Here is a 24,837-nt window from a genome sequence, read left to right as displayed (position 1 = left end):
CTGTGACAACCTCTCCCTCCCTTCTCTCCATGTCTTACCAGCCCTTGGGATGAGACAGCCTCCTGGGATGCATCTCAATAGTCTTAAGTCCTTTTCCTCTCAATATCTCTTTTCCTCCATCTGACGTGAAACAACCTGAAGGGTGTGAGAAAAATTCCCTCTAAGGATCTGCAATGTTGCTTTCACCCATCCTGTGTTTTTCAGGTCAGTGCTGATGAAGGAAAAGATATCATGGATGAAAAGAGGCATGAAGAGGAAACTATTTAAGAGTATTGAGACATAGCCCTTATATTCCTCACTAGGCTGTAGTCCTCTCCTTTTGACCAATCAAGGGGATGAGGCATCCACCACAGTGTGCTGTCCAGTGTCTTCAGATCAGGGTAGATAAAGGAGAGGAAACTAGGAGAGGACCCCTGTTTAGACTAGATGCTGTCCTGTGGACCAGTTGGGACCTCTACCATCCATGCTCACTGGAGGGCACACACACAAACACACACCTTATTTCATGTCTTATAGTCATGCATAATCATCATGTGTGTGTGTGTGTGTGTGTGTGTGTGTGTGTGTGTGTGTGTGTGTGTGTGTGTGTGTGTGTGTGTGTGTGTGTGTGTGTGTGTAATGGTAGCTAGTGTCTTACTGCACACACAGCTGCGGTAACATGTTTGCTCCTATACAGTGGCCTATAGCAGCTGTACATGCTTACTACACACACAGAGAGAATGAATGGACGTGCTGACGATTTAACATCACGGCGAAAAGCCTCGGGCCCGTGCTCGGCCGTTTGTGGATTGTATAAAGATCAAAGCGAGACAGAATAGGATCAAATAAACGTTCACATAGATTATGTGGGTGTGTCTGTATTGATATCGTTTTATAACACCGCGGATCAAATGCTGCAAGCTACATAGAACATATATAGGCTAGGCTGCTACTGTACTCTCTCTCTCTCTCGCTTTCTCTCTCTCTCTCAATTCAATTAAATAGGCTTTATTGGCATGGGAAACATGTTTTCATCGCCAAAGCAAGTGATCATGATGGATCCTCAATCACACAAACTGACCAAAAACTCAACGTATATGCTTCGTCCTCCCTGACCATGCACGCTGCAGTGAAATAGTCTAATTCTATAATGGGCTGAATATACAGCTCTGCCAATGCTATTTCTCACGGTAACGGACAAGCACATTCCTGCACGGTAACGATGGGCTACATCCACCCATACCGGGGGCCAGGCAGCTGTGACCAATCCCTCCGGTTTAGCCTTTTCACCCATTATCGATCTCGGCACGGGATGCCGTTAACACCCAGCCTGCCCACCTGCTTTAGCCAACCCGTCCTGACCGGCTTCACCGGGTCCGGTTTGGGCAGGGTCCCCGGGATTCATCCTCTCCGATAGATCCTCCACGCCTTCAACGAGAGGCTGGTCGGTTCTTTTTTTCTTTCCTTTTTTGAACCCCTCGGTATGCAGAGATGGTCGTTACCGGGAGAAAGTCAGTCAGTCATCGCGCGGCCCCGTCCCCATGTTCTCTTCTGTATCCTAGCAGCGATTCCCGTCCGTAGTCGCGCGCATTCCCGTTTCTCCGCTACTGTCACCGTGATCCTGCGCGGCATCACATCACATCATATCCCACCGTATCGCCTTGCGCGCTTTTGTTCAGCAGTTGACTAGTAGGCCTACCGAATACCGAGATGGAAAGCTCGTGCAGCATGCTCCACTACTAGCCAACTACAACCGACCTACCGACCAATCTAACAATAGCGTTATACCGAAACGCACACGGTGTAGATGGCTCGGGCTCAGCTGACTGCATGAGCACCGACAGTCCCGAGCCTGTCCATGCACGGCGCGTGCAACCGGAGGCGAGGCAGGCCCGTAGTATAGACTACATACGTTGCCTGAAGTGATTCAAGAAGAACATCATCGCTGTGCCCTGACTGTAGGAGGGACTTTCCCTTATTCCCTGGCAGGCACTATAAAATCAATGCGCTCGATCTATGCCGTCATTCATCCACCAGTCTTCACACACCAAGGACGTTGGCAACATCATGGTTTGCTTTGTTCTTCCCAGATTAGAGAAGAGGAGGCTATCTTAATGGGGTCAAGCTGCCTATATAGGCTGTATTTGATGCTGATCGCATAGCCTAGAGGAGCTACCCTTTGCTTATTGCATCACCAGCCCGCCTCCTCTTATTTATAAAAGCAGTAACCGCCTATCTAGAAAAAAACACCGTTCCCGGTGACATCACTCAATTAACCGTGACACCCGCAGCATCAATGTGTCGCTCGCTGTGGTTGTGTAACCTACTGTTATCGCCTCCCAACAACAGACCAAACCTCCCTCTCATCTCCACGCACGCACGCACACACACACACACACACACACATACACACACACTATTGGACGCTGCTGGGGGGTGGGGGGGGCTTATAATAATGGCTGGAATGGAGCTAATGGAATGGCATCAAACACATGGAAACCATGTGTTTGATGTATTTGATAACATACCACCCAGTGGCAACCGGTCCTTCAGGGCAGGTGGGGAAGAGCCCCACCTGTTTAGCTAAAAGAAGGGAAAAAATCATTGACTTTATAGAGCCGCATACAAACATGGTCTCTTTTTTGCTTTCTTGAGTAAAGCAGCTCAAAATGCAGGTTTCAGTCTAGCTCAGTGCTTTCTGTGGTGGTGGGAGGGGCAGCCAACGAAAATATGGAGTGTAGGGGTTGGTAATGTTCTGTAGTTGCGTTCACTCATGGGGACACTACATCACTGCAAAATCTATGGGGAGAGCTCGAAAATTCAAGCCCCTTGGGTGCTGCTGTAACCGATGTGAAATGGCTAGCTAGTTAGCGGTGGTGCTCGCTAATATCGTTTCAATCGGTGACGTCACTCGCTCTGAGACCTTGAAGTAGTTGTTCCCCTTGCTCTGCAAGGGCAGTGGCTTTTGTGGCGCGATGGGTAACGATGCTTCGTGGGTGTCAGTTGTTGATGTTTGCAGAGGGTCCCTGGTTCGAGCCCAGGTACATTGATGCTGTTGACCCGGATCACTGGTTGCTGCGGAAAAGGAGGAGGTCGAAAGGGGGGTGAGTGTAACCGATGTGAAATGGCTAGCTAGTTAGCGGTGGTGCGCACTAATAGCGTTTCAATCGGTGACGTCACTCGCTCTGAGACCTTGAAGTAGTTGTTCCCCTTGCTCTGCAAGGGCCGCGTAAAATTTTGATGACAAAATCTGACTTGGTGTACAGGGAGAATACTGTAAGAACGGCTTATGTTCTGAATTCTGGCGCTGTACATTTCAAAAGTGTTGAACAAATAGTTATATTGACTACGTCCGTCCTAGCACGCTCATTAATGTCTTAATCGAAATTACGGATTGCTTCTTATCCGTTTGTCGTTCCCTTATGCCATAGTTTTTACATCTCAATTGTCAGAAGAAACAAGATTTGTTTAAACAAGTCAGCCATATCAGCTATGTTTTTTTTTAAAGGCAGTAAATGAGGCTGAATGAACTATTTCGATGCCAGACAAGGCTCCGCTGATAGCCAAGTGTAGCGGTGGTAAGGATTCACTCCATGGTGCTGAAAAGAAAGCTCCGTGTCGGGATAGCTTTATGTAGGCCCTAACAGTTTGTGGGCACCGTTTGTCACCGTTATTGTGCAATTAATATATTGTTTAGTGTTGTGTTGTGTAGTGGCTTTGCTGGTATGCATCTAAAATTGGTTTGGGGATTTTGCCCCACCAAGATTTACGTGCTAAAATCGCCACTGATTCAGCTCCAGCCATTACCACAAGCCCGTCCTCCCCATTTAAGGTGCCACCAACCTCCCGTGACTCACACACAAATGCAAGCAAGCAGGCGCACACACACGTGCCCCATCTATCCCTCCCTTCCCTTCTACATTTTGCCTTTTTAATTAAATCTATCACTGCTTTATAATATGGATGTACATTATGATGATTCATGTCTGTCAAATATAAAAGATAAAAGGTTAAAGGGAATGTTGGCATATCAGATATCACTTTTAGTTAACTCATTTATCTTAGGAAAGTTATATAGCCCTACTATTCGATTATAGGTAGAATGACTCAAGGTAAACTATCTTGTCGTATAGATCAACTACTATTCTACCGTGAAAATGTCCCATAAATGTCTGTCGAGAGCTGCAAATGATAAAACATAAGGAAATGTCGCCCCCGTGCGGATATTTGTTATTTTTCATTTCACACACATCCGGGACGCACACAATGTGACGTCACAATTGTCGTCTGTTACGCGGGAATCACAAACTGATACAAAATAACCGGCGCATCACCGTCTACTGTCCTTCCCGCTCTCACAGCGTTTACGTCGTCTGATCACGCGCAGAGAACTGCACCGTCTTTTACAGGTTATTTATTTAATTGATTTACTTGGTTTTTATAAATTAATCGACAGTTATTAGTAGGCTATAGGCCTGCCATTTAAAAGGTCCAGTGCAGTCCAAATTCAGTTTTCCTGTATTTTATATAATATTGTACAACAGCTGATGAAACTAACACTGTAAAAGTGAGATTTTTTGTATCAGTGTTATTTCCTGATAGTTGCTTATTGAATATACAATTTACATAGGACCTTCTTATCAGGTCGTTTGCATAGGCGGGAGTTTCGGCTTTCCATGTTGACATCACCATGCGGAAGTTCCAAACCTCACTATTCAGTGTTCCTCCCCACTCAGACATTCCTAGCTAAATTCTTGCTTAGAAAATAGTTTTTGGGTAAAAACTAAACTACCAGTCAAAAGTTTTAGAACACCTAGTCATTCAAGTTTAAAAAAAAATTATCTCTTTATTTTTAATATTTTCTACATTGTAGAATAATAGTGAAGACATCACAACTACGAAATAACACATATGGAATCATGTAGTAACCAAAAAAGTATTAAACAAATCAAAATATATTTTATATTTGAGATTCTTCAAATAGACACCCTTTTCCCTGATGACAGCTTTGCACACTCTTGGCATTCTCTCAACCAGCTTCATGAGGTCGTCACCTGGAATGCATTTCAATTAACAGGTGTGCCTTCTTAAAGTTCATTTGTGGAATTTCTTTCCTTCTTAATGCATTTGAGCCAACCAGTTGTGTTGTGACAAGGTAGGGTTGGTATACAGAAGATAGCCCTATTTGGTAAAAGACCAAGTCCATATTATGGCAAGAACAGTTCAAATAAGCAAAGAGAAATGATAGTCCATCATTCTTTAAGACATGAAGGTCAGTCAATACAGAACATTTCAAGAACTTTGAAAGTTTCTTCAAGTGCAGTCGCAAAAACCATCAAGCGCTATGATGAAATTGGCTTTCATGAGGACCGCCACAGCAATGGAAGACCCAGAGTTACCTCTGCTGCAGTGGATAAGTTTGTTAGAGTTACCAGCCTCAGAAATTGCAGCCCAAATAAATGCTTCACAGAGTGAAGAGTGCTGCAAAGAAACCACTAGTAAAGGACACCAATAAGAAGAAGAGACTTGCTTGGGCCAAGAAACACGAGCAATGGACATTAGACTGGTGGAAATGTGTCCTTTGGTCTGGTGTCCAAATTGGGGATTTTTGGTTCCAACCGCCGTATCTTTGTGAGGCGCGGTGTGGGTGAACGGATGATCTCCGCATGTGTATTTCCCACCGTAAAGCATGGAGGAGGTGTGATGGTGTGGGGGTGCTTTGCTGGTGACACTGTGATTTATTTAGAATTCAAGGCACACTTAACCAGCATAGCTACCACAGCATTCTGCAGCGATACGTCATCCCATCTGGTTTGGGCTTAGTGAGACTATCATTTGTTTTTCAACAGGACAATGACCCAACACACCTCCAGGCTGTGTAAGGGCTATTTTACCAAGGAGAGTGATGGAGTGCTGCATCAGATGACCTGACCTCCACAATCCCCCGACCTCAACCAAATTGAGATGGTTTGGGATAAGTCGGACCGCTGAGTGAAGGAAAAGCAGCCAACAAGTGCTCAGCATATGTGTGAACTCCTTCAAGACTGTTGGAAAAGCATTCCAGGTGAAACTGGCTGGTTGAGAGAATGCCAAGAATGTGCAAAGCTGTCAAGGCAAAGGGTGGCTATTTGAAGAATCTGAAATATAAAATATATTTTGATTTGTTTAACACTTTTTTGGTTACTATATGATTCCATATGTGTTATTTCATAGTTTTGATGTTTTCACTATTATTCCACATATATAAAATAGTAAAAATAAATAAAAACCTTTCGGCTGATGTTAATATAAATCTATTACAGTACGGTACTTCATTGTTAACAATCATTTATTTGATATTGACTTAAAAATGACTGCATTGGGCCTTCAACATTTTTATTTTAGAGTCAGGCAGATATTGCAAGAATGACATTAATATACAATTTTCTTTTCACCATACAGGTGTTTTTGTTGTCGCTGGTTCCCATTCTGGGTTTAGAATGTCTCACACAGGTAAACAGGTGGTCATCCCTCCAGAGCTCCCTGGCATTCTGAAGCAGTTCACCAAGGACGCCATCCGGACACAACCTGAAGACCTGCTGGAATGGGCCACACTGTGAGTAGCATGAAGTTACGCCTAGCCACTGATCCAAGATCAGTTTAGTATTGTAGCATCTGAGAGGAGAAGGATGAAAGTTGGCCCTTGACCTCGTCTGCTTCCCAAATGGAACCCTATTCATTACATAGTGCACTACGTTTGACCAGGGCCCATAGGGGACGAAGCCCACTGATCTAAGGTCAGTTGTAGCTGAACTGTGTGGAATATATGCCTGTATACATTCATTACAGTCCTCCAAGACCAGGATTCCTGCTCTGCTGTATTAAACCCAGTATTGTGCTGGTATGCATGTCTGCTACAGGTACTTCAGTGCTCTGGTCCAGGGGAAGACGTTACCTGTGAACAGGACACCAGACAAAGTGATAACCCCCAACACCATGGACCTCACACCTGAGGTACTCACCACAATGCACGAAAAGGTACGGGGCCACACACACAAACACACCACAGCTAGACACACACATGCATGACTCACGCGTGCACACACACACACACACACACACACACACACACACACACACACACACACACACACACACACACACACACACACACACACACACACACACACACACACACACACACACACACACACACACACACACACACACACACACACACACAAACATGAACTCTCTCTTCCTCTCTCTCTCTCTCTCTTTCTCTCTCTCTCTGTCCCCCCCCCCCCCCCCCCCCCCCCCCTTCCCCTTCCCCTTCCCAGCTACATAAGAATGGCACAGTCAGTAAGGAGGAGGTGAGCAAGCTGTGGCGGTCGTTAGGATTGGCTGACGACCTTCTCAGACACATCATGACAGTGGGCTGCTTCGGAGACCAACTCGACTGGATAAAATTCTTCGCCCTGGGCTGCAGCTATCTGGGAGGGGTACATATGATATTGTGCACTCATGCATGCACGTTGCACACAGACACACACACACTGAATAACATACAGACATTATCAAATGACCTTTGGGCCCCTGTTATCTTGGTGACCTCTGACTTCTCTCTGGCAGACGATCAAGAACGCCATGACCCACGCGCTGTACATCCTGAACTCAGACAGGTCATGTAAGCCCCCAGACGCCTGCGTCACCTTCGAGACCTTCCGCTTCCTTTACTCCTACCTGGCTGCGGTGGACAAAGAGGTGTCCCAGGCCCAGATAGACCGAACCATTACCTACTTGGAGGCTCAGGCGTGAGTTGAACAGTTATACAACTACATGAAAAACAACACAACTACACAGCTATACAACGACACAACACAGCAACAAAAAAACTACACAGCTACAAAACAACTACACAACTACACAGCTACACAACAACTACACAACTACACAGCTACAAAACAACTACACAACTACACAGCTACAAAACAACTACACAACTACACAGCTACAAAACAACTACACAACTACACAGCTACAAAACAACTACACAACTACACAGCTACAAAACAACTACACAACTACACAACAACTAAACAGAGACACAACAACTACACAGAGACACAACAACTACACAACAACTACACAGCTACAAAACAACTACACAACTACACAGCTACACAACTACACAGCAGCTACAAGGTGAAACAAAAGCTCTCAAGTAGCAGGAGACACAGGTGTGAGAAACAAAATTTACTTCGCACAAAATGTGTGTGTATCTCTGACTGCCTGTCTGTCTCTCAGGAAGGCGCGTGATGGAATGGTGAAGGTGTCGGACTTCGTCAACAGTCGTAAAGTGCGTTTGGGATAGACTCACCCTCTCTCCCCCTTAGAACTTTGTTCTAATAAAGATGGTTCCAAAGAAAAACTCTGTTATTGCTATATCCTCCATCAATATCAGAGGACAGTGTTTGTGTATTACATTAAGTGAAAAGTCAATCATGAAAAGTCATCACTGATTGAGGCTGCCACAAGAGGCCAGAAACACATAGTAAAAGTCAAACATAGAGATAGATAGAGGACTCTAGTTCCCAAAAGCCTGTTTTAGCATAGGCAACACTATAATAGGACACGCACAATGTTGCGTTCTCTAACTATCTCTAGTCAAAGCCAAACCCGGAGAGATTGGTCAGTGTCGTATTTGTCAGCTTAATACATTGTATAAGATTTGTATTATTGCAGAGATGGGAGGATTCAAGGAAACGAACAGAGGTGCACGTCATTTAAAAAAAATGAAAACATGTAGACAGAGTTAAGATGACTGGTTTAGTGTTGATAAAAGAGGCAACAGGTGTTCTCAAACGTTTTCATGTCTGACCAGGTAGGTGCACGTCATTTAATCTGGTCTGGACAGTTGTGCTACAGATATATGTTCGCCTCTGCACTATCTATAGTTGGCCTAATATATGGGATATATACAGAATACTCCTTTCTCTTTATTTTAGTGGATAATCACCCGTTGAAGTGTCTTGGGGTAAGGAATGTCCCTCTGTCGAGGACCTGAGTCCATTTTGTTCAAGCTGGGCTGAAGCGTGTTTTGGTACACTTTCTTTCAATATGTGATACATTGTTTGATAATGATGTTGCACATTGTTTAGCTACACTGTGCTCTACTGAACGTCACTCTAGGTCAAATATAGATACGGGGCGCTCGTTCCAATTTCTGTTGCAAAACGTTTAGCTACGGTGTGCCCTACTGAACACTGGTGAGAAAAGAAGATGATAGACGTGTTCAAACCAATAGACAAGATGTTTGTTGGTTGCGTCAGGGAAAGTAATGCTATTCGGTTGGATTTACGTTTTTAGGGCGGGTTTAATTTTCGGATACGGAAAAGGAAGGAGCTATGTTTTGAAAGCATTGTCAGAAGTTTAGAAAGTTACGAAAAGGGGACTTGTTGAAATAACTTTACATTACATTATTTACATAGGGCAGTGATACTATTAAAATACATAATTCTATTTTAACAACGTGCGTGTCACTATAATTGAAGGAAGGCAGTTTGGGAGAGGTTACTAACTTCGCTACGTTGATTTCTAGCGTGTGCTTGCTTTGACAACTAGTTAAACGTTTTTGAATGGTATTACTTGACTGTTGCCAAGATGGACATACAACACCGGCAGCGTCCGGTCAAACCGGACCAGAGTTTTTGGGACAACCGAAGACTGTGGACCGCAAGGATTTTCTCCATGCTCTGCTGTACGATGGTGGTGTCGGTCGTTGCGGTATTCTGCGCCTTTGTTTACCTCATCTTGAAAGGTACATCGTCTGTCATACAAGAGTTACAGAATTCTAGTCGCGGATGAAGACCCTCTTGGACAGTAGCTGAATAATATAGCTTTTTGTTAATTGTTATGTAAATATGTCATCTTGTCACTTCTGTTTACTGTTTTTTGTGTGTTTGTGTTTCAGAGATGCAGAATGAGAGAGTGATTGGAGAGGATGGCTCAGAGGTTAGACTCCTAGGCAAGTACAGGTCTGTTCACAAAAGTTCATACAGACAAAGCCTCCAGAATAGAAAATTAACAAAACATGTTCCTCTCTCTCTCCCTCTCTCCCTCCCCTCCGCCCCCACCTCTCTCTCCCCCCCCCTTCTTGCTCTCCCCTCCGGCCCCTCTCTCTCTCTCTCCCCTCTGTCTCTCTCCTCCCCCTCTCTGTAGGGTTCTGGAGTGTTCTGGTCATGTCGGTGCTAGCAGGGTTCTGCTGCTGTAGCTTCACATGGACCATCACCTACTTCGACTCTTTTGAGCCCGGCACGTTCCCCCCAACGCCCCTGTCCCCTGGCCACCTCAGGTAACACACGCACACACACACTGGTACACTAACCTCAGTGGAGGCTGATGAGTGAGGACGGCTCATAATAATGGCTGGAATGGAGTCAATGGAATGGTATCAGGCATATCAAACACGTGGTTTCCATGTAGTTGATACCATTCCACTGACTCCATTCCAGCCATTATTATGAGCCGTTCTCCCCTCAGCAGCCTCCACTGACTAACCTACATTCCCTAACTCTTCCACTGGCCTTAGCCTAATTCTCTTGTCCTTTTCCTAACTCCTCTTGTTCCATCTCTCCCTGTTGTCTCTCTCTACACACACACACGTGTAAAGTGAACTTCCATTTTCAGGGAAGTTAGGAACAAATATACACAGGCAGTTAGGAAAGCTAAGGCTAGCTTTTTCAAACAGAAATTTAAATCCTGTAGTACAAACTCAAAAACGTTCTGGGACACTGTAAAGTCCATGGAGAATAAGAGCACCTCCTCCCAGCTGCCCACTGCTCTGAGGCTAGGAAACACTGTCACCACTGATAAATCCAATATAATTGAGAATTTCAATAAGCATTTTTCTACGGCTGGCCATGCTTTCCACCTGGCTACCCCTACCTCGGTCAACTGCCCGGCACCCTCCACAGCAACCCGCCAAAGCCCCCACCATTTCTCCTTCACCCAAATCCAGATAACTGATGTTCTGAAAGAGCTGCAAAATCTGGACCTTTACAAATCAGCCGGGCTAGACAATCTGGACCCTCTCTTTCTAAAATTATCTGCTGAAATTGTTCAACCCCTATTACTAGCCTGTTCAACCTCTCTTTCGTATCGTCTGAGATTCCCAAAGATTGGAAAGCTGCCGCGGTCACCCCCCTCTTCAAAGGGGGTGACACTCTAGACCCAAACTGCTACAGACCTATATCTATCCTACGCTGTCTTTCTCAGGTCTTCGAAAGCCAAGTTAACAAACAGATTACCGACCATTTCGAATCCCACCGTACCTTCTCCGCTATGCAATCTGGTTTCAGAGCTGGTCATGGGTGCACCTCAGCCACGCTCAAGGTCCTAAACGACATCATAACCGCCATTGATAAGAGACATTACTGTGCAGCCGTATTCATCGACCTGGCCAAGGCTTTCGACTCTGTCAATCACCACATTCTTATTGGCAGACTCGACAGCCTTGGTTTCTCAAATGATTGCCTCGCCTGGTTTACCAACTACTTCTCTGATAGAGTTCAGTGTGTCAAATTGGAGGGCCTGTTGCCCGGACCTCTGGCAGTCTCTATGGGGGTGCCACAGGGTTCAATCCTCAGGCCAACTCTCTTCTCTGTATACATCAATGATGTTGCTCTTGCTGCTGGTGATTCTCTGATACACCTCTACGCATACGACACCATTCTGTATACTTCTGGCCCCTCTTTGGACACTGTGTTAACTAACCTCCAGACAAGCTTCAATGCCATACAACTCTCCTTCCGTGGCCTCCAACTGCTCTTAAACGCAAGTAAAACTAAATGCATGCTATTCAACCGATCACTGCCCGCACCTGCTCGCCCGTCCAGCAACTCTGGACGGCTCTGACTTAGAATACGTGGACAACTACAAATACCTAGGTGTCTGGTTAGACTGTAAACTCTCCTTCCAGACTCACATTAAGCATCTCCAATCCAAAATTAAATCTAGAATCGGCTTCCTATATCGCAACAAAGCATCCTTCACTCATGCTGCCAAACATACCCTCGTAAAACTGACCATCCTACTGATCCTCGACTTCGGTGATGTCATCTATAAAATAGCCTCCAACACTCTACTCAACAAACTGGATGCAGTCTATCACAGTGCCATACGTTTTGTCACCAAAGCCCCATACACTACCCACCATTGCGACCTGTACACTCTCGTTGGTTGGCCCTCGCTTCATACTCGTCTCCAAACCCACTGGCTACAGGTTATCTACAAGTCTCTGCTCGGTAAAGCCCCGCCTTATCTCAGCTCGCTGGTCACCATAGCAGCACCCACTCGTAGCATGCGCTCCAGCAGGTATATCTCACTGGTCACCCCCAAAGCCAATTCCTCCTTTGGTCATCTTTCCTTCCAGTTCTCTGCTGCTATTGACTGGAACGAACTGCAAACATCACTGAAGCTGGAGACTCATATCTCCCTCACTAGCTTTAAGCACCAGCTGTCAGAGTAGCTCACAGATCACTGCACCTGTACATAGCCCATCTGTAAACAGCCCATCTATCTACCTACCTCATCCCCATACTGTATTTATTTATCTTGCTCCTTTGCACCCCAGTATCTCTACTTGCACATTCATCTTCTGCACATCTACCATTCCAGTGTTGAATTGCTATATTGTAATTACTTCGCCACCATGGCCTATTTATTGCCTTAACTCCCTTATCTTACCTAATTTGTACTCACTGTATATATACTTTTTGTTTTCTTTTGTTCTACTGTATTATTGACTATGTTTGTTTATTCCATGTGTAACTCTGTGTTGTTGTATGTGTCGAACTGCTTTGCTTTATCTTGGCCAGGTCGCAGTTGCAAATGAGAACTTGTTCTCAACTAGCCTACCTGGTTAAATAAAGGTGAAATAAAAAAATTAAAATGATGCCATATAGAGAGCTTGGGACTATAATGTTCTATCTGTATTTTAGTCAACATGTAGTTATTGAAACAGGCTTGTTCTGTTCAATGTTCTCTACCTATACAGTAGTCTAAATACCTCAATTCAAAATTGCTGACACCTTTTAAACCAATGAGGGTTCAGAACTTTAAAGCCAATTATCTCAGAATCATCTTTTTGCAGATAGAACCTTACAGTCCCAAGCTGTCGATGTGTTGCAACCCCTGAGGTCTAATTGTGTGTGTGTGTGTCTCAGGCAGGTGACAGGTCACTCCTTCCACATGGGCTACAGTGTGGCGGTCCTAAATGGCATTGTAGCGGCGATCACCATCATCTGGAGCCTTACCTGACCTTACCCACAACCCCCTGTTCTACCTGACCTTACCCACAACACCCTGTTCTACCTGACCTTACCCACACCCCCTGTTCTACCTGACCTTACCCACAACCCCCTGTTCTACCTGACCTTACCCACAACCCCCTGTTCTACCTGACCTTACCCACAACCCCCTGTTCTACCTGACCTTACCCACAACACCCTGTTCTACCTGACCTTACCCACAACACCCTGTTCTACCTGACCTTACCCACAACACCCTGTTCTACCTGACCTTACCCACAACACCCTGTTCTACCTGACCTTACTCACAACCTCCTGTTCTACCTGACCTTACCCACAACCCCCTGTTCTACCTGACCTTACCCACAACCCCCTGTTCTACCTGACCTTACCCACAATCTTTCCCATGTGTATGTGTACATCTCAAGAGAAGCAGTAGAACATGATGTGATACTATGAGACAATGTGTCCAGTACTAAAGTCAGCATCTCACTCACTAGCTCCTTGTCATTTGGTTCTCCATGCTGTCCTCTTCTTGGCCAAGTCCCAGGCTGATGCAGTGTTGAGTCCCAGGTTTCTACAAAGTCAGGATACCTTTTTTAATGTACTGTATATTGTGATATATATATATCTAGCCTAAAGAGGTTTTTGTGCCAAATGAGTGCTATAAAGAGAACGTTTGAAATATAAAATGAGGCTCACACATTATAAATCTATAGTTTATTGTAAGTCTAATATATAACCTGTAGAGGTATGTTCCATGCAATGTATCTGTGCATTTGACTGTTATTCTCCCTGAACCACTGAATTACGCTTTCACTGTCTCTCCTTCCCACACTGATGTCTGTACTACTGAACAGTAAAGAAGCGCTCACCTGCCTTCTGTATCTTTTCTCCTATCTGAAACGATGTCTCTCTCACACACACCACACCACACCACACCACACACACACACACAGGCCCTCAGCAGGATGTCCATTCCTTCCTTGATCTCACCTTTATCCTCCTCACAACACGCCAACAACTCCTGGACACACACATAGGGAACAACTCCTGGACACACACATAGGGAACAACTCCTGGACACACACATAGGGAACAACTCCTGGACACACACATAGGGAACAACTCCTGGACACACACATAGGGAACAACTCCTGGACACACACATAGGGAACAACTCCTGGATACACACATAGGGAACAACTCCTGGATACACACATAAGGTAGGAAATGAACGAAGGTGCTGTGATTCAGTTCAGTTAACTTTATTCATCCCAGAGGGGTTGTTGTTGCTGGCAGGATTAACATGCACTAATAATAAACACAACCAACAGTACAATACAGTACAGGCAGACAGTAATACAGTGTAATGGATATAGTACTGTCCAGAAATAGTCTATAGTGCAAATGCAACAGTCCATACATCCCAGAATATAGTTTTAATCTACATTGGTGGTGTAGGCAGTTTGGGCTCAGTCAGTCCATGACCAAAGATGCTCCACTCTCTCTCCCACTCTTTTGGGTCCAGTGCTGTTCTAGCACACCTCTGCATCTCAGTCAGTCCCCATCCAGACACTCCATGCTTTCCTCCACAGCTTCTCTGTCTCTTATCTCCTCCACAGCTTCTCTTTGTCTCCCACGCAGTCCTACACAAATTATCTCTTTGTCTCCTACTATCTCCTCCACAGCTTCTCTTTGTCTCCCACGCAGTCCTACACAAATTATCTCTTTGTCTCCCACTCGCTCCAACACAGCTTATCTATCTCCGTCTCCCACTCTCTCCATCTTCCACTCTCTCCTCCACAACTTCCCTCTCCATCTTCCACTCTCTCCTCCACAACTTCCCTCTCCATCTTCCACAACTTCCCTCTCCCACTCTCTCCTCCACAACTTCCCTCTCCATCTTCCACTCTCTCCTCCACAACTTCTCTCTCTGTCTCCTCTCTCCTCCACGGCTTATCTCTGTCTCCTCCACGGCTTATCTCTGTCTCCTTCTCTCTCCTCCATGGCTTATCTCTGTCTCCTACTCTCTCCTCCACGGCTTATCTCTGTCTCCTTCTCTCCTCCACGGCTTATCTCTGTCTCCTTCTCTCCTCCACGGCTTATCTCTGTCTCCTTCTCTCTCCTCCACGGCTTATCTCTGTCTCCTTCTCTCTGTCTCCTCTCTCCTCCACGGCTTATCTCTGTCTCCTTCTCTCTCCTCCACGGCTTATCTCTGTCTCCTTCTCTCTCCTCCACGGCTTATCTCTGTCTCCTTCTCTCTCCACGGCTTATGTCTCCTTCTCTCTCCTCCACGGCTTATCTCTGTCTCCTTCTCTCTGTCTCCTCTCTCCTCCACGGCTTATCTCTGTCTCCTACTCTCTCCTCCACGGCTTATCTCTGTCTCCTACTCTCTCCTCCACGGCTTATCTCTGTCTCCTACTCTCTCCTCCACGGCTTATGTCTCCTTCTCTCTCCTCCACGGCTTATGTCTCCTTCTCTCTCCTCCACGGCTTATGTCTCCTTCTCTCTCCTCCACGGCTTATGTCTCCTTCTCTCTCCTCCACGGCTTATGTCTCCTTCTCTCTCCTCCACGGCTTATGTCTCCTTCTCTCTCCTCCACGGCTTATCTCTCCTTCTCTCTCCTCCACGGCTTATCTCTCCTTCTCTCTCCTCCACGGCTTATCTCTCCTTCTCTCTCCTCCACGGCTTATCTCTCCTTCTCTCTCCTCCACGGCTTCTCTCTCCTTCTCTCTCCTCCACGGCTTCTCTCTCCTTCTCTCTCCTCCACGGCTTCTCTCTCCTTCTCTCTCCTCCACGGCTTCTCTCTCCTTCTCTCTCCTCCACGGCTTATCTCTCCTTCTCTCTCCTCCACGGCTTATCTCTCCTTCTCTCTCCTCCACGGCTTATCTCTCCTCTCTCCTCCACGGCTTATCTCTCCTTCTCTCTCCTCCACGGCTTATCTCTCCTTATCTCTCCTCCACGGCTTATATCTCTCCTCCACGGCTTATATCTCTCCTCCACGGCTTATATGTCTCCTTCTCTCTCCTCCACGGCTTATATGTCTCCTTCTCTCTCCTCCACAGCTTATCTGTCTCCTACTCTCTCCACAGCTTATCTCTGTCTCCTCTCTCCTCCACAGCTTATCTCTGTCTCCTTCTCTCTCCTCCACGGCTTATCTCTGTCTCCTTCTCTCTCCACTCTGTTGGGTCCAGCACCACTGTAGTACACCTCCACCATGGCATCTTTGGAGGTCAGCAAGGTGACCACGCTCTCGGTCCTTGTGATGAGGTCATAGCCCAGGCAGAACACACTGAACAGCACAGCGAGCCCCAGCACCCAAATCGCAATCTGCGCCACGTGAACAGACTCCTCTCGCCGGTCGCCAGCCCCGTCTATTATCACCCCTGGGGAGAGGACATAACAGCAGGCACCTACGATACCGTTCCCCACACATCTGGCACTACAGGAGAACATTAGCTCTCCACACCCTGAAATGCATCTTAGGGAAGTTCAAGACAGGAGTCTGAATGAAATTGATGTCTGACAGGTTTAGAACAGAACATCTCTGCTGACGTCACTCTGTGTTGGCTACAACACTTCAACTCCACAAAGTACAAAGACAGAAAACTGTTATAATGTGAGTGGAACAAAGGACAAACAGTGGTGTTGGAGATGACCTCATGAGGGCAATAACAAGGACAGAGTGCTACAGGATAAGATTTTATTCATAGTCAGAGTACAGTTTCATTTTCAGCTTTCTTTAACAAAGCCTCTTCCCTCAAACATCTTTACAGCAATCAGCAAAAAACAACATAAATAAGAGCGCCATCACTGTGTGTGCGTTTTGGCTGTCTGAGTTCAGCAGATGGATGGTTCATCGACGGCGTCAGCTCCCTCTGTGACGGCCTTCACACACTTGGCCATGGTCTGAGACGCTCTGCTAATGGGATCTATGAGAGAGAGAGAATGTTACACACACAGACACACACACACACACACAAGTGACGAAAGGATCCCACCAGTTATCCATGTGCATTCCACCCTCTCATCAGTCTGACAAACACATTCACAGCTGTGCTATGATACATTATACATACCTGTCATATAGAAGTCTTTAGCTGTCAGCTGAGGAGAGATGAGAGGATTTGCTAGAAGAGTCTGATTCACAGCCTGAGAGAGACAGAGAGAAATAAAGGACGGTTGAGTATGCTCTCAATTTCAGTGTCAAAGACCACAGTCTCCATTTATGATTTCATAACAGTTGATCGTAAAGAAAATTCAGTTAAGGGGTGAAATGTTCAAGGTTATTTTCTGACCTGTGAGAGTTTGAGGTTAGGGGTAAAAGGTTAAGGGTTACCTGTGAGAGTTGGTTGGCCTGTTTAAAGTAGTTGGCTTCCTCAACGTCGTCGTAGCGGACCAAGTTAGGAGAAACCTCGGCCAGCCGACCCCTCACCTCATCCACAGAGTCATAGGGCAGAGTCAGCCCCGCCAGCTGCAATACACACAGTTATATATACAACCACACAGACAGCGTCTTCAAGAAATGTATATGGTATGTGTGTACCTCGGAGATGGCTCTGATGATCTTCCAGTCCTCCCTGGCCATGCCGGGCGCAGTGACGGCCACGCGTGTCTGTTGACTCCTCCCCTCTGTGTTGACATATGTTCCGTTCTTCTCCGTGTAGGCCGCGCCGGGCAGGATGACGTCAGCCATGGTGGCACCCACGTCTCCATGGTGACCTGGCAACGATACACACATGTACCATACATATGCTGTATATAGCATGACAATTGTGTGTGTCATGGGAAGGGCACTGGGTGTTCTACCCTGATAAATGAACATGCTGTCCTGTGTGTGTGTGTGTGTGTGTGTGTGTGTGTGTGTGTGTGTGTGTGTGTGTATAGATAGATAGGTGTGTACCCTGGTAGATGATCATGCAGTCTTTAGGCAGGTCCTGTTTGGTGATGCATTCTCTGTCAGCTCCTAGCAGGAACAGAACCTTGGGCGGGGCTTTACGGATAGACTCCACCCCCGCCTTGTAGCCCAAGTCCAGGGCTGCCACCTGACTGGCTACCCTGCAGATAGACACAAAGATGATTGGACGCTAGTAGACACACACAGATGATTGGATGCTAGTAGGGATAGACTAAGTTGTTAGTTGTATGCTAAATGCTAGTAAAAGCTAGATGCTAAATGCTAATATTAGCTATATACTAAATGCTAGTAATAGCTGGATGCTAAATGCTACTAGAAGTTAGCCCAGAGATAGCTTTAGCATGCTAACCTGTGCAGCACGTTGAGGACCTTCCATCCCTCCTCCACTCCGCTGCTGGCCCGGGCATTCTGGGCGATGGTTTGCACAGAGCTCAAGATGGCTCCTCCATCCTCCCTCTGAAGAGAGGCACTGCCCACCACCACTACTGGCCGCTTGGCCTGCCCCAGCACCTGGAGGGGAGAGAGAGAGGGACCGGGGAAAGGTTAGGGCAGTGCTTAACCACAAACAGAGCTGGATCACGTCCAGTAGTACACACCATTATGGAAGGCAGGTGGAAATACATTGACTAGATTCTAGAACAGACTTCTCTGTCATGCAGAATGACCAATCATGTCAGGTCTATTCATGTCATTCCTATCTGTAACAATGTTGGTTGCAACATTTCTATCAACAACAATACAACCCCCGCTCCCGCCGACTGCCAATCCCTTCCCGGTCTGTGGTGGCCGTGGTTACCTGGCAGAAGGGGTGTGTTCCGTTAGCGATGTCCTGCAGCACCTGAGTGGACTCTCCCAGGTGGTCGTAAGTGTAACTCAGATCCACACTGCTCCCCACCACAGACACCTTCAACTCATTATGCAACCAGCTGAGAGGGGAGGGGGAGATGATGAGGGAGGCTTCCTACTGCAAGTTGGTGTGTGTGTGTGTGTGTGTGTGTGTGTGTGTGTGTGTGTGTGTGTGTGTGTGTGTGTGTGTGTGTGTGTGTGTGTGTGCTACAGACATCAATTAATGTGTGTGTTTGTGTAGGTTGCACTTTTGGATACATCTGTTGAAGAAAGCGGGACCTCACAGCAAGGATTGGTGTGTGTGTGTGTAGCCCATGTTTAGGTGTGTGTGTGTTTGAGTGAGTTTAGATGTGTGTGTTTGTGTACCTCTTGCGGACGCGTGCATTGAAGAGTGGGGCCTCGTAGCGAGGGTTGGTTCCTATAAGTAGCAGCAGGTCAGCTTCCTCAATGCCACTGATCCGAGAGTTCAGCAGGTAGTTGGAACGCAGGTCAGAGCTACACAAACCACAATACAACCTTTTACTAACCATGAGCCAACCTTTCACTAACATACCATTACTAACCATAATACAACCTATTACTTACCATAATACAGCATCAGGGAAGACCCCCACCCTGACTCACCCAGCCCCAGCATCAGGGAAGACCTCCTCAGTACAGAGGTTATCACTGTTCAGTCTGTTGAGCAGGTCCTTCAGAGACACCAGAGCCTCTGCATCCACCATGCCTCCAGCTATGGCTGCCACGTCACTGCCCTGGGCTCCCTGCAACTATACACACACACACACACGATACCTAAACATACATACAGTGCATTCGGAAAGTATTCAGACCCCTTCATTTTGTTACGTTACAGCCTCATTCTAAAACGGATTAAATTAATGTATTTCCTCAAGCTACACACAATACCCCATAATGACAAAGCGAAAACAGGTTTATAGAAATGTTATCAAATTTATTTTCAAAAAATAAAACAGAAACACCTTATTTACATAAGTATTCAGACCTTTTGCAATGAGACTCAAAGTTGAGCTCAGGTGCATCCTGCTTCGATTGATCATCCTTGAGATGTTTCTACAACTTGATTGGAGTCCACCTGTGGTAAATTCAATTGATTGGACATGATTTGGAAAGGCACACACCTGTCTATATAAGGTCCCACAGTTGACAGTGCATGTCAGAGAAAAATCAAGCCATGAGGTTGAAGGAATTGTCCAAAGAGCTCCGAGACAGGATTGTGTCGAGGCACAGATCTGGGGAAGGTTACCAAAAAAAATCTGCAGCATTGAAGGTCCCCAAGAACAGTGGCTTTCGTCATTATTAAATGGAAGAAGTTTAGAACCACCAAGACTCCTCCTAGATCTGGCTGCCCTCCCAAATTAAGCAATCGGGAGAGAAGGGCCTTAGTCAGGGAGGTGGCCAAGAACCCGATGGTCACTCTGACAGAGCTCCAGAGTTCCTCTGTGAGCGGGAGAAACTTCCAGAAGTACAACCATCTCTGCAGCACTCCACCAATCAGGCCTTTATGGTAGAGTACCCAGACGGAAGCCACTTCTCAGTAAAAGACACATGACCGCCCGCTTGGAGTTTGCCAAAAGGCACCTAAAGGACTCAGGTCTGATTCTCTGGTCTGATTAAACCAAGATTGAACTCTTTGGCCTGGATGGAGATGAACGGAGCAAAGTACAGAGAGATCTTTGATGAAAACCTGCTCCAGAGCGCTCAGGACCTCAGACTGGGGCGAAGGTTCACCTTCCAACAGGACAACGACCCTAAGCACACAGCCAAGACAACGCAAGAGTGGCTTTGGGACAAGTCTCAATGTCCTTGAGTGGCCCAGCCAGAGCCTGGACTTGAACCCGATCGAACATCTCTGTAGAGACCTGAAAATAGCTGGGCAGCGACGCTCCCCATCCAACCTGACAAAGCTTGAGAGGATCTGCAGTGAAGAATGGGAGAAACTCCCCAAATACAAGTGTGCCAAGCTTGTAGCGTCATTCCCAAGAAGACTCAAGGCTGTAATTTCTGCCAAAGGTGCTTCAACAAAGTACTGAGTAAAGGGTCTGAATACCTATGTAAATGTGATATGTTTAATACATTTGCAAACATTTCTAAAAACCTGTTTTTGCTTTGTCATTATGGGGTATTGTGTGTAGATTGAGGGGGGAAAAAACGATTTAATCAACTTTAGAATAAGGCTGTAACGTAAAAAAATGTGGGGAAAAAAAGTCAAGGCTTCTGAATACTTTTGGAATTAACTTTTAATACAGACACTACTTCAGATCTTCCTACAGACAGGCAGAAAACAATGTCATTGCCTACAGTGTCCAACATGTCTGTTGAATGACAGACACATCAGTGACAGACACTACACAGAGACTTACTGCTCCGGCCACACGTGTGAGTACGTCTTCCCAGGATGTGGGGACCAGCTGTCCTGACGCGTCCTTCACCATAGGCTGGGTCAGCCTCTGGCGCTTCAGACCGTCATACGCAAACCTACACACACACACACACACACACACACACACACACACACACACACACGGTATGAACACACACACGTTATATACATATATTGATTGAAGTCCCAGCTGTTAGCAGGGTGATAGACAGGTACAGGTTCTGTGTCTCACCTGGTCTTGTCTGAGATCCACTCCTCGTTGATGTCTTCGTGCAGGCGGGGCAGAACCCTCATCACCTCTCCACCACGCGTACTCACAATGATGTTACTGCCTACTGCATCCAACACATCTATAGACTCAGTCTTCCTGCAAACACACAGCAAGGTTACACACACAACAATGGTACTGCCTACACCTCTATCATGTCTATATACTAGATCTAGAGTGTAGATCCATCTTCCTTTTTACAAACACACACTTGATATATTAACACACACACACACACACACACACACACACACACACACACACACACACACACACATTACCTGGTCTCCCAGGGTCGTGAGGTGAAGGCGTATGGTTTGGAAGTGAGGGCTCCTACGGGACAGATGTCGATGACGTTTCCTGACATCTCCGACATGAACATCTTCTCCACGTACGTCCCCACCTGCATGTTGTTCCCTCTGCCTGTGGTACCCAGGTCCTCTACACCTGCAATCTCACTGGCAAAACTGGCATAGGGAGAAAAAAAAACAATCAAATCAACTGGTCAATACCACCCCATGGCCTGCAATCTCACAGGCAAAACTGGCATTTGGGCACAAAGGCCTAGCATTAGAATGTATACAGAGTGGAGATAGGAGTACGGTGGCTGAGAAGGACACTCAGAGCAGAGAGAGAGAGGAATACAGTGGCTGACAAGGACATACTGGGGCTTCCGAGTGGCACAGCGGTCTTAGGCACTGCGTCTCAGTGCAAGAGGCGTCAATACAGTCCCTGGTTCAAATCCAGGCTGTATCACACCCAGCTGTGATTGGGAGTCCCATAGGGCGGCGCACAATTGGCCCAGCGCCATCCTGGTTTGGCCGGGGTAAGCCGTCATTGTAAATAAGATTTTTTTCTGGAGCATCAGCATTTGTGGGTTTGATAACAGGCTCAAAATGGCCAGAAACAAAGACCTTTCTTCTGAAACTCGGCAGTCTATTCTTGTTCTGAGAAATGAAGGCTATTCCATGCGAGAAATTGGCCTGTAATCGAACCCACAAATGCTGATGCTCCAGATACTCAACTAGTCTAAAGGCCAGTTTTATTGCATCCTTAATCAGAACAAGTTTTCAGCTGTGCTAACATAATTGAAAAAGGGTTTTCTAATGATCAATTAGCCTTTTAAAATGATAAACTTGGATTAGCTAACTTGGATTAGCTAACACAACGTGCCATTGGAACACAGGAGTGTTGGTTGCCTATGTAGATAATCCATTTTTATTTTTTTTATCTGCCGTTTCCAGCTTCAACAGTCATTTACAACATTAACAATGTCTACACTGTATCAATATTGTTATTTTAATGGACCAAAAAAAAAGCTTTTCTTTCAAAAACAAGGACATTTCTAAGTGACCCAAAACTTTTGAATGGTAGTGTATATATATTTTTTAAACAAGCTAAGGGAGTGAGAGAGAGTGAGGAGTACGGTGGCTGAGAAGGACAAACAAAGAGGAGAAAGACTAGTACGGTGGCTGAGAGGGACAAACTGAGTATAGTACTCACCGGATGCAGCGTGTGCACTGGATGCAGCGGGTCATGATTGTTTTGATGAGTGGTCCAATGTTCTTATCCTCCACAGCCCGCTTGTCCTCAGAGAAACGACTGCGGTCTGAACCAAACTGCATGGACTGGTCCTGAGACACAAACCAAACCCAAAAACACAACAGTCAGTGTGTGTGTGTGTGCATTTACACATCCAGAGTGTGTGTGTTTACCTGAAGGTCACACTCTCCTCCCTGGTCACAGATGGGGCAGTCCAGAGGGTGGTTAGCCAGCAGGAACTCCATCACTCCCTCTCTGGCCTTGCGGGTCTTCTCTGAGTTGGTCAGGATGTTCCAGCCTTTCATCACTGGCATGGCGCACGCGGCCGCCAACTTTGGGGCTTTCTCAATCTCCACCAGACACATTCTGCAGTTCCCAGCCACGGACAGGCGCTCGTGGTAGCAGAACCGAGGAATCTGCACCCCCATCTTCTCACAGACCTAAAACACACACAGATACAACGAGTCAGTCACGATAAAACACACAGCCACAATTTGTCACCAGGCCTAGTGTTTAACACTACAGGGTGATTGGGGTCAAGGTGAGGTCAAAGTTCAAAGGTTACCTGCAGAATGGTGGTTCCAGGCAGCACCTCCACTGGTTTCCCATCAACAAACACCTCTACCATGTTACTGGCAGCTCTCGCTGAGGTACGCACTGCAAACACAGATACCGATTACACTTCAAAGCAACCAGAAACCCTAGAGAGAAATTGTGAGTGTTCTCTTCAAAACACATGAATGTATCCAAGTAGCTTGAGGGTGCACACACGATCTTTACCATTGTTGGAGGGGGCCAGGCTGCCCTTGGCTGCCCCTGCTAGCGCGCGGCTAACGGATGGCAAACGCAACATGACGCTAGAAAGAGAGAGAGCGCAGAAGTCAAACATCTCTAACTGGCTACTGTGGCTATAGCTAATACTTCTAGCTATCTTACCTAAGAGTAATTCACTGTGCGGGTTACATATGTCATAACAAATGACATTAGTTGGATTAATTATGATCATATATGTGCACCACTACCGGTGATCTATGGCAAATGGCAAATGCGTAACGAGCTGTAAACTCATGATGTTACAAAATCGTCGGACACCCTTGCTAGAAATTGTCACCTTGCTAGAAGTTGTCACACACACTCAACATAAGAGTGAATCCATGTCCACGGCAGTTAAGTTACATCTAACGGTCTCCCCTATCTCTAATGTTAGCCCTGGTACGGCTGTTGACGTTTTCTCCCCACTCGAGTTGGTGTTGAATGCTTTCTAGGTTAGCAAGTTAAAGCGTTCAATGTTAGCTAACTACAAGTCAAGGACACGGGACATCGCACTGATTTTACAGCGGCAAGCTGTTACTAAATCCAAAGATTGTAAACTATACAATCGGCATGGTCACATAGGAATGAAGTATTGGCATTTTATTCTTACCTTGTCGCTATTTGGCCTTCTTGACCAGAACAGCGATTTATGTATGCACTAGCTAGCAATCCTACTGCGAATCTCCGTCACAACAACGAAAATGAACGATTCACCACGATATATTAAAGGAAGAAATAGCTCATTTTGCCCATACTTCTTAATTTAAAATTCAGT

General features: G+C 46.1%; 4 protein-coding genes across 6 annotated transcripts in view; 2 read left to right on the top strand and 2 right to left on the bottom strand.

Moving 5' to 3' along the window:
* kalrnb (kalirin RhoGEF kinase b) overlaps positions 1-1,384 on the bottom strand; it is a 67,735-nt gene extending 66,351 nt beyond the window's left edge. Inside the window, 1 exon segment of the mRNA XM_038979555.1 lies at positions 1,318-1,384. Within this exon segment, the coding sequence (XP_038835483.1) occupies positions 1,318-1,384 (67 nt within the window).
* Positions 1,385-4,275: 2,891 nt separating this feature from the next.
* LOC120033633 (ropporin-1-like) lies at positions 4,276-9,068 on the top strand. Of its 2 annotated transcripts, none has more exons than XM_038980069.1 (6): positions 4,276-4,388; positions 6,421-6,574; positions 6,879-6,996; positions 7,299-7,460; positions 7,591-7,772; positions 8,270-9,068. In XM_038980069.1, exons 2-6 carry the CDS (start codon positions 6,459-6,461, stop codon positions 8,286-8,288), a joined length of 597 nt encoding a protein of 198 aa, XP_038835997.1. In that variant the 5' UTR covers positions 4,276-4,388; positions 6,421-6,458; the 3' UTR covers positions 8,289-9,068. The 2 variants fall into 2 exon arrangements, with proteins under 2 accessions (XP_038835997.1, XP_038835996.1); XM_038980068.1 differs by having other exon boundaries at positions 8,266-9,064.
* Positions 9,069-9,207: 139 nt separating this feature from the next.
* On the top strand, positions 9,208-14,147 carry arl6ip6 (ADP-ribosylation factor-like 6 interacting protein 6). Its single transcript, XM_038980070.1, has 4 exons — positions 9,208-9,778; positions 9,932-9,985; positions 10,180-10,312; positions 13,185-14,147. Exons 1-4 carry the CDS (start codon positions 9,622-9,624, stop codon positions 13,276-13,278), a joined length of 438 nt encoding a protein of 145 aa, XP_038835998.1. The 5' UTR covers positions 9,208-9,621; the 3' UTR covers positions 13,279-14,147.
* Positions 14,148-16,960: 2,813 nt separating this feature from the next.
* Positions 16,961-24,798, bottom strand: ndufs1 (NADH:ubiquinone oxidoreductase core subunit S1). 2 transcript variants are annotated; one of them, XM_038979761.1, is made up of 17 exons: positions 24,673-24,798; positions 24,030-24,106; positions 23,815-23,906; positions 23,423-23,689; positions 23,211-23,341; positions 21,989-22,174; positions 21,672-21,806; positions 21,420-21,534; positions 19,660-19,805; positions 19,402-19,530; positions 18,986-19,115; positions 18,539-18,699; positions 18,175-18,329; positions 17,818-17,993; positions 17,611-17,745; positions 17,351-17,423; positions 16,961-17,203 (listed from the first exon to the last, which is right to left on the bottom strand). In XM_038979761.1, exons 2-17 carry the CDS (start codon positions 24,100-24,102, stop codon positions 17,112-17,114), a joined length of 2,196 nt encoding a protein of 731 aa, XP_038835689.1. In that variant the 5' UTR covers positions 24,103-24,106; positions 24,673-24,798; the 3' UTR covers positions 16,961-17,111. The 2 variants fall into 2 exon arrangements, with proteins under 2 accessions (XP_038835689.1, XP_038835690.1); XM_038979762.1 differs by lacking the exon at positions 24,673-24,798 and adding an exon at positions 24,361-24,384.
* Between the last annotated feature and the right edge of the window lie 39 nt (positions 24,799-24,837).

Source organism: Salvelinus namaycush, chromosome 40, assembly GCF_016432855.1.
Source record: "Salvelinus namaycush isolate Seneca chromosome 40, SaNama_1.0, whole genome shotgun sequence".
Taxonomy (NCBI): Eukaryota; Metazoa; Chordata; class Actinopteri; order Salmoniformes; family Salmonidae; genus Salvelinus; species Salvelinus namaycush.
This window is presented reverse-complemented; position numbering and strand designations above follow the sequence as displayed.

What these genes read in the sequence shown, in the direction of transcription:
- LOC120033633 (XM_038980068.1), top strand. Translation starts at nt 6,459, where the DNA reads ATGTCTCACACAGGTAAACAGGTGGTCATCCCTCCAGAGCTCCCTGGC. An exon ending in CTGCTGGAATGGGCCACACT is followed by an intron (nt 6,575 to 6,878) that starts GTGAGTAGCATG and finishes TGTCTGCTACAG; the next exon opens with GTACTTCAGTGCTCTGGTCC. An exon ending in GCTGCAGCTATCTGGGAGGG is followed by an intron (nt 7,461 to 7,590) that starts GTACATATGATA and finishes TCTCTCTGGCAG; the next exon opens with ACGATCAAGAACGCCATGAC.
- arl6ip6 (XM_038980070.1), top strand. Translation starts at nt 9,622, where the DNA reads ATGGACATACAACACCGGCAGCGTCCGGTCAAACCGGACCAGAGTTTT. An exon ending in TGTTTACCTCATCTTGAAAG is followed by an intron (nt 9,779 to 9,931) that starts GTACATCGTCTG and finishes TTTGTGTTTCAG; the next exon opens with AGATGCAGAATGAGAGAGTG. An exon ending in CTCAGAGGTTAGACTCCTAG is followed by an intron (nt 9,986 to 10,179) that starts GCAAGTACAGGT and finishes CCCTCTCTGTAG; the next exon opens with GGTTCTGGAGTGTTCTGGTC.
- ndufs1 (XM_038979761.1), bottom strand. Translation starts at nt 24,102, where the DNA reads ATGTTGCGTTTGCCATCCGTTAGCCGCGCGCTAGCAGGGGCAGCCAAG. An exon ending in CTGCATGATCATCTACCAGG is followed by an intron (nt 17,994 to 18,174) that starts GTACACACCTAT and finishes TATCGTTGCCAG; the next exon opens with GTCACCATGGAGACGTGGGT. An exon ending in TCATCAGAGCCATCTCCGAG is followed by an intron (nt 17,746 to 17,817) that starts GTACACACATAC and finishes TGTGTATTGCAG; the next exon opens with CTGGCGGGGCTGACTCTGCC.